Source organism: Morone saxatilis, unplaced genomic scaffold (genome assembly GCF_004916995.1).
Source record: "Morone saxatilis isolate NCDOM2014 unplaced genomic scaffold, NCSU_SB_2.0 Contig19, whole genome shotgun sequence".
Classification (NCBI taxonomy): Eukaryota; Metazoa; Chordata; class Actinopteri; family Moronidae; genus Morone; species Morone saxatilis.
Window position 1 is genome coordinate 4,745,478 of NW_023339751.1, and position 8,575 is coordinate 4,754,052.

The window sequence follows — 8,575 nt, forward strand, 5'->3', positions numbered from 1 at the left end:
ATCAAAGGCACAACTCATATGTAGGAAAGAAAGAGCTGGCAAGCGGCTCATTGCAGGTTCGCGTTGAGGGGGGTAGCCGTCCGCCACTGGGGGGCTCATGCTGGGCGTTGTGTCCAGCATGTAAAAGAGATGAGTGAGATCTGGGAATTGGGCTGAGCTTGTGACGTTGTCAATGTACAATCTGTTTCTTCTCCGCCCCCAGTTTCGGGACGACCAATTTAGGCCTTCAGGTTAAATTTGTGGGGGGTTTTTTTTTTTTGGGATTTGCCTAGATAATGAGAAACCTGACTTAAGTTTTAACAAATCACGAAAGGTGTCAATAAACAATCTAATCCTTACCACTAGGTCTGTGTTCCTAAGTATAGTCTACCTAAATGTCTCTGCTGAGCAGGTTGAAACTAACTTGCCAGTAGAGCTCACCTCCCACTTAGTCAAGCGATACTGCGTCACACCGTCCTATTATTTAGGCATTATGAGAGCGGGATTTGGGCTTCGGGGAGCGTTGGGGTGGGGTTTGAAGTGTTCCAGGAGAATGTTTAGATGTGTTGTCACAGTGGCCAAGGACACCAACCATGTAGCGTGTCGTCTGTCGTCTGATATGGTGAGCCAACAGGGTCAGGTGCAGAACGAATAGTTGGCCGGTTGAACGTGCGGGGTAGCAAATCTTGGATAAAGCAAGCTCAGACAGCCGATACTTCAATTGGCGATCGCATGTCAAGTGGGCCGTAGTATTACATTAGTGCTCTAGCATGGTAAGGTAGTCGAGGGTTGGTTGGGTGTAGAAAAAAAAATCTTCTCTCATTATAACAACCGAGATGCACTGCACGTCTTCTTTGCTTTATGACATAATAAACAGATTATTAATACTTGAAAGAACAAAGCGGGACACTGCTCACAATATCTCAGTAGATTGTCTAGGAAGGAGGATGCTGAGGGTGCAAGGATAGAAGAATAAGAGAGCGGGGTGCTGGCGTTTGATTAACACAGCGAATGTAAACAGTTGGCTCTCTCCCCACGCCCTCATCAACCGCTTTCTTCTCTCTACTCTCGTCTTTTCTCTCTTCTCTCTCCTCTCTCTCGGATCATCTCCTCTGGTGCGGTGCGGTCTCTGCGTGGTCTCTGATCTCATACATATCTATACAAATATATATCTCGCTCAAACTACAACAGGGTCAACAATAATACGGGCAGGGATCACGCACGAGGGATTATCGGCATAAAACACAGATTGTGCCAGTGCTATGATGCGGATTGGTGCCGTGCCGTGTAACCTTTCTGAACGCCTCGCACCCCAGCTTTAAAAAATAAAGTTTTTTCTTTCTTTGATTTCGTTTCCATTCCTTTCCTTATCGGGCTTGAGCACTGCCGTGCGAGTTATGATGCTAAGGTAGTAGTATAATCTTGCAGCGGTTTTTAGGGTCAATCGATCTGCTTTGATTCAGGAAAAGGTAAATGCATATATGTCCCTGATGTGGGCAGCATTGTAGACGAATTTAATATCATTCCCACCCAGAATAACCGAACACAAAAGAAATAGTAGAAAGGAGAATAAAGATGGATTCTAGAAATGTACATGTGTGCAGGACAGGTAAATTCACACGAAAGACCGGATTTGTTATCAAGAACATGAGGAGAATGCAGGGTTGGGATAGGGGGATCAACATTTTCGATAGAATAATTATGTTTTATATTCTCTTACCATCCGCTTTTTCCATCTGCGATGCAACCGTGTGTTCATTTTGGTTTGTAGCATGGTTGCGTAGGGGAGCAAATGTGGCCGGACGGTCACAACTAAATTGGGGATGTCAGCCTCTGGGGGTGGCAACAAGGTGCAGGCGGAGATATGGTTGAGTATGGGTCATTGTATTTCTATTTTCGGAGTTGTGGGAACGTTTCTAAGTGTGTGGGCAGAGTGGTGGGAGGTGGTTGCAAGCGCCCTGCTCTCTCGAACTAAGTCTTTGTGGAAATCAGCCCACTAGCAGCGTGTCGCTGCTGGGTACATGGGTGCGGCTGGCGGATGACAGGAAGATGCGTGTGAAGCGGGAGGAGGGATCCTAAGTTATGTTGTTGCGCACTGAGCAGAAGTGGATTGGCAGACGACGGCGGCGACACATGCGGTTACCGGGCATGCACACATCAACAAACAATTCACAACCAGGCATGACCGGATTTTGTAGGGAGCCCTGAGAGTGGATTTGACGATGAGTGCTGTTGAGCCGTAACCCAAGCATTTAGTCTTTAAGCTCGTGTTCTATGTTAAGAAAGGCGAGTCCATAGGTGCTTCGATTTGAGAAAACCTGCATGTGAGTTTGTCCCTCTGAACCGAAGCAAAGTGCTGTAGTAGCACAAAGGATAGATTACTGTAATAATAATTTTAATTGAAGAGTGGATGAGACGTGGTCGAATGCGCAGGTAAGGTGGGGGTTGGGTACATCCCTTTTAAACCCCCACACACCCCCCGTTTTAGTTCTTCTTTGCATGTCTGGATGGAAGAGTACAAGGGTAGTTGGCCGGGGTGGTTCTACCGTTGTTTTTTATTTAGGTAAGGGGATGTAGACTTGTGCATCCGTAGTCTACCATTTATGCTACATGGTTGATCCAATAGGTTTTGTGTTTGTAATCTTTTATGATACCTTTTGTGTTGTTTGTTTTGTTAGATAAATACAATACAATAAAAGCCTTGTTAACAAATGAATGGATTCTGCCTACAGAAATGCTAGACAGCTTTTAATCTGAAATGTATATAGGTGCATGTGTTGCTTGTATAATGTCGATTTGACAATGAACAGATCCTTTTCGCTGTGTACTTTTGCTGAGATGTGCGGGTCATGCAGGCAATGTGGCGGCTCTAACCTATCAATATGGGCTCCAAAATAAAAAAGCAAGACGTTTCACGATGCACATGCGTTGGCAGTGTGTCCAAGGCTTTAGCCCTGTAGCAACAATATAAAGACTAACGACTCAGCGCTCAGGTTGTATAGAAATATAATAAAATATCTTGCTGAATGAGATCATGATTGTACTAGCAAAAACTGTATTAATAATAAACATACTACATGATTTAATCATAAAGGGTGCAACATTTTTCATGTAATGTAATAATATTGGTAACATATCCAAACAATAAACAGAGCCTAATAAATTCATTCCAATTGTTAGAAATGACTCTGGTGGTTCTTCATCACTGTTCCTTTCATTTCAAAGGACATTATTGTATGCGGTTGAAAAGTCAGTAGACCGTAGACTGTTACAGGAAAGTCAGATGTACAGGTTCACATCATGTGAACAGTGCACTTTTCATTTAAGCTTTATGTCCCAATTTGGACATTCAATGTGATGAAACCCCATGAAGCATCTGATCAGCAGTTGTTTGGAACGATAATGGCTTGGCTCGTGCTTTAAAGAGTTTGGAAGTGACAGATATTAGTTGAACAGATTTTGGAAATAGTCTATTCAATTTCCTTACAACAATCAGAGAATTGCACAATATATTAGGGATGAGTATGGTTTCATTTACGATTTCTTGCTTTTTCCACCCCCCCCACCACATTGATTTTTATTTATTAAATTTCTTTGTACTCTTCTTGAAATTTAATTTGGTTTCATTTATTTGCCATTTTATGTGGTTAATTAACATATTATTTTGAAGTAATACCAAAACATGTGGTTTCTTATTTCAGCAAATATTTATTACTGTTAACTGCAGTGGATAAATAACACATTCAGTTTGTTAATTGCTTGTTTGCTATTAATTGCTTTTGAGCAGAAATCAGATCAGTGAAAGAGGAGACTTTACCATGTTATCACCTCAAATCTGAAGACGTCCTACTGTAGCAATGATGCTGTAATGATTCTGCCACTGACCAACAACAGATGTTGTACTAACACATTTTAAACCCTCTCTCTCTTTATTGCACTCACACGTGCACTCACACACAACCGCAAACGCACACAGAGAAAAGTCTCGCAAGCCGGCTGCAGGTGTAGCATTGCTCACATCATGAGCACCCATGCTAGACAGTTTGCAAAAATACTAACTTCTCCCACGCTGTAAAGGACACAGTGAATTTACTTTACTACTGAACTCATTTACAGAACTGCTCTGCTGTTTTACAGTGGATACAGCTGGTAGACTTTTCTGTTTTTGGCTTACAGCTGAGGCATGTACAGTGGAGTTTGTGTGATCACTACTATGGTATGGCAGCTGATGTGTATCTTCTTTACATAAAAGAACATTCTCTTCCCCTCAGAGAGAGAAAGACCAAATCACAAAAGGACAGAAAATGTCTGAGAGGTGTGGCCATAAAAAAAAGGTAGTGACTAATTGGCCAACACCCCCGTTAATGAGTGTTTGCCCCTTGGTTAGACACATTAGGAGGCTGTAAAGAAAAATAAATAGAAACAGAAAGAGTGCATGAACCCCACCCAGCCCATAAAACCTAGCCTTTCTCCACCACATGACACAGTTAGACCTCACCAAGGTCAAGTGTAGGGACATACATGACTGCTAGACAGGTTTTCAGGTAGAGATGTGCCACTGTTTATCAGACAGCATACATGTGTTTATGTGTCTGTTTGTGTGCGTAGATAGAAAAAAAAAACCCAAGAGGAATTAGTGACAGATGATGTTAATTACCTCTGAGTTTCAGCATGAATCCTCTGCAATTTCAGTGAAATGGAACACAGCAACAAACAAACAAGTCAGACAACCTGGGCCCTAATTAGCCACAGTTGGATTTGTAAGTATGCTGTTTGCATACATTTGTATAAATGCAGGCTTACATGTGAGCAGATGAACCACACAGTATGCAGGTCCATGTGGTGAGTGTCTGTGTGTGTATTTTAATAGCACTCTGATTGGAGACAGATGGAGGCCAACACGCAGAGGTAGCACAGAAAGCCATGCATGATAACTCTGAAATGGAGAGCATTTTGGACAGGGAGGGAGATCAGAGAAAGAAATAAAAACAAGTTGAGCAAGAGGAGGCCGAACGAATGGAGACGGCCCCCTAAACCAGTCTGAGAGGAGGGGACAGCAAAGGCAGGAGGATATGTGAGGCAGTGTGCCACAGTACGTGTGTGTATGTGTGCACAACTGTGTAATTCACTGTGCCTGGCCGCCAGCCTTGACGAGGTGATAAAAGCTTGTTTCCTATAAACACTAATGATGTTCATTAGTGAAGACCTGAGGGGGCCCACGGAGCAACACAGAGTGACTGTGTTTGTGTGTCTCTGTGTCAGTCAGTTCGTGTGTGCTCCTGGACCTCAATCCCGTTAAAGTGGCTGTTATAAGTGCCCATCCTGGGTCTAATTGCTGGTGTAATTGTCCTGACCCAACAGGTCCACTGGTGTTTCTGAAGGCTGCAGCTCACAAGGCCTGCTAAGTGCTCAGTGATGCCTGGCTGCACCTACATCTCACTCAGTGACCGTAGAGAATACCACAGCTTAACCGTCAATCCTCCTTACAGATGCCATCAATATCCTTCATATTATATTTATAACCCCTATAAACATCATGAAATGGATTACCAGCAAGATTGTATTAATTAATGCACCAGAAGCTGATATCAAACTTTCCATGGTGCCGAAATAATTACTTCTTTTTGCTAACTAGGCCTATAGCCATCTGTTAGGTTCCAAATTGATGCCCACAGAGCTGCCTAATCAGCCAGTAATCTGTACCACACCACACAAAGTGAAGAGCACTGGTATGTCCCATTGTGTCGAGGCCTGAGGAAAAGACTGGTCTGGAGACCTTGTGTTCAACACAGCGGCAACACAATCTGGACACCATATTTCACTGTGTACCTCCCTCAACACCCCCTTTCACTTAGACAGGGCTAAATTAAAACCCCTTCAATATGAAACGAAACCCTCTTACTGAATCCCTTAACCCCCCCCCGCATTCAATCCAGCTGGAGGGCTTTTAAAGAGAGAAAGCGAAGATGGTTGGGTAGGTATGTGCTGGACAAAAGGAGGACTAGTGTACATTCATCTCCTTTCGAGTGTGTTTGACGAATAACTTAATAGTGAAACGCTGGACATTTTTCAAATCATTATCATCATATCCAGGACAGTAATTTCACCAGGAAGACCTCTCTTGGTTGGGGCCAGTTATTACAAGCAACACACATGAATTAATAGAGACATTTAAAAAGGGTTTATTAAACTGTCAACAGGCCAAAGGAAATACATACCTCTAGTGGTGAATCGCAGAGAAATCTCCGGAACTGTGGAGGGAGGCAGAGGAGGGGAACAGAGAGAAAAACAGTTAGTTCTCTGGGTCACCAACTCTTTTGAAAAGGCATAAATGAAAACCATACATGTCTCCATTGCTGTCCAATATAGTTGATCCCTCCCCGTTTTCTCCTCACTCAGGTGTCACATATCAAATGCAGCCCCCCCACACCCTTGCCCCATTCACTGTATTTACACAAATGAAAACATTTAGCCTATCAACTGAAGCTAACAGCCCAGGGAGGACATAGTGACAACTTAGCCTATCTTTGAACACTTTAAAACATGCACATCAGATATCAATTACTGGGGGACTTTATGTCAGTGGAAACATTAAATCTTTCTTCCATTCTCTCTACTATTTCCTGTGCTCCTTCATTTTTAGCGCCACGGTTGAGAGCAGTGTTTACAGACGAGCTGACCTGCAGGACTGGGGGACACAACGTAGCACGCTTCCATGTTTAGGGCCAAAACCATTCTATAATGAGGACCAGCATGGCCACAGTGGAGCAGTGATGGACAGCTTTTGGTTTGCTCAGTCTGTTTCACCCTAGTGCGCCACACCACGGCTTAAAGTTCATATTTCATATTTTAAGGAAATGCTGCAATCCAGCTGTGTTGTTTATTTGCAGATATGTTAGACTTTAGTTCCACTGTCTGGTGAGCAGAACACAAGTCTAGAATAGAACCAAAGTATCATAAACAGAGGACAGAGAGGTTACTAAAGGACTAAATAAACAAGGAGGGAATATGAATTATGTAAACAGTCATTATTATCCAATATGTTTTTCACTTGTTTTCCCTCACTCAAACCCTGACTCTAACTAGGGTTTGACTTATATAGGGTTCTTAGCGACAGTATATTGGATAAAATAGATTTTTTTCCTGAAATGATGTTCTTAACAGGCTGGAATGCATACATTTGTATACTATAAATCTCAATTTAAACATATGTTGATGGAATTCTTGGTGGATTAGCAGATGGTCAAGCTGTTGTCACTGATAGCAGATAATTAATAGGCTTATAAAAACTTTGTATTGAAACGGCAGTAATTCCCCAGCATATTAACAAACCAATATATCAATTTAATCTGATTCTTTGCAATAATGGATTAATCAAAGTTATCTTGTACATACACCAGCACTGCGCGAAAGAGAGAGTTTGTGTGTGCACAGCAGTACAGCTAGTAATAGTAATGGCTGCTGAAGACATGGTTAACTGGGTGGGACAGTCCTGGCTTAGGTGCAACTCAAAATCTTGCCAGTAGCCTGAACTCATCCAAAAAGAGAGCGTGTGTTTCTCAGTTTCTCTGCCACAGCTGATGAGTGTGTCGGTGACAGTAAGGCAGTGTTCTCCAACACGGGGGATGTTTTGGCAGAGAGGGGAAAAAGAATGATGCACTGGCGGCATGCCATTTCTATTTTACCTTCGCCTGAAGCAAAAATCACTTGAGTTGGATTTTGGTCAAAACAATGACTAAATCCACAAAATATTAGTTAAGTTGCAGTCAGAAAAATAGGTGAATCTATAAAATATGAGGACCAGAACTCATAAACAATCCATGCAGTTCTCTCTGAGAGATGTTGTTGTGAGCTATAAAAGTCTCACGCTGTGCTCCCTGCAATGCTGAACACTACAACGAGATAAAACACACTGCCTTTACCCTCAACTCAACCTCACACCACGATGGAGATGAGCAGAGGAGAAGAGAAGAGCGGATGAATAAAACTACTCAGACACAGAACAAATAGGAATGATGGTTCTCATCCTACAATTGCTTTAATGTAATTTTAACTATAGATTATCCTGCTCAAGGCCATTGGGCCAGCTGTACTTGCAGATCTATTCCAGGAAGACTATATGACCACCTTTCCAAACTTTTAGCAGCAGTAACATAATGGAAACTCACTGCATGCAATTATACATATTCTTTAATTCAAATGTATTGAAATTTTATTCATCTGATAAACAGAAGAGCATTTTGTACAAAGTTTATACTTTCCAAGACCAATGTGGAAATTGTAGTGACTACCATCTGTTTAATGATAATTATCTTTGCTCATGCAAAAAAATGCTTATCGAGTTCTCCACCTGTGTAACCATGCCAGTAAAGTGTAATTTTCTACTCTTAACTTTGCAGTGACTACTGCTCTGCTAGTCAACAAATTACCAACAGCAAAGCCTCCCAATGTGCGATATTGCTGAAGGGCACAAATGAAACTTTTGTTTAAAACTCACAAAAAACCCCAAATGGTTTACCAACAGAACAACAGCTGCAGTTATTAGATGACATCATTTATAGAAGCTGCGCTATGACACTGGCTGCTGTGTGTGTGT

General features: G+C 42.2%; 1 protein-coding gene across 3 annotated transcripts in view; it reads right to left on the reverse strand.

The window, feature by feature from the left end:
- LOC118329311 (arginyl-tRNA--protein transferase 1) overlaps window positions 1-8,575 on the reverse strand; it is a 50,858-nt gene that overhangs the window by 26,090 nt on the left and 16,193 nt on the right. For all 3 annotated transcript variants that reach the window (XM_035663425.1, XM_035663424.1, XM_035663423.1), the window contains exon 8: window positions 6,198-6,230. In XM_035663425.1, the coding sequence (XP_035519318.1) occupies window positions 6,198-6,230 (33 nt within the window). The remainder of the gene's footprint in view (window positions 1-6,197; window positions 6,231-8,575) is intronic.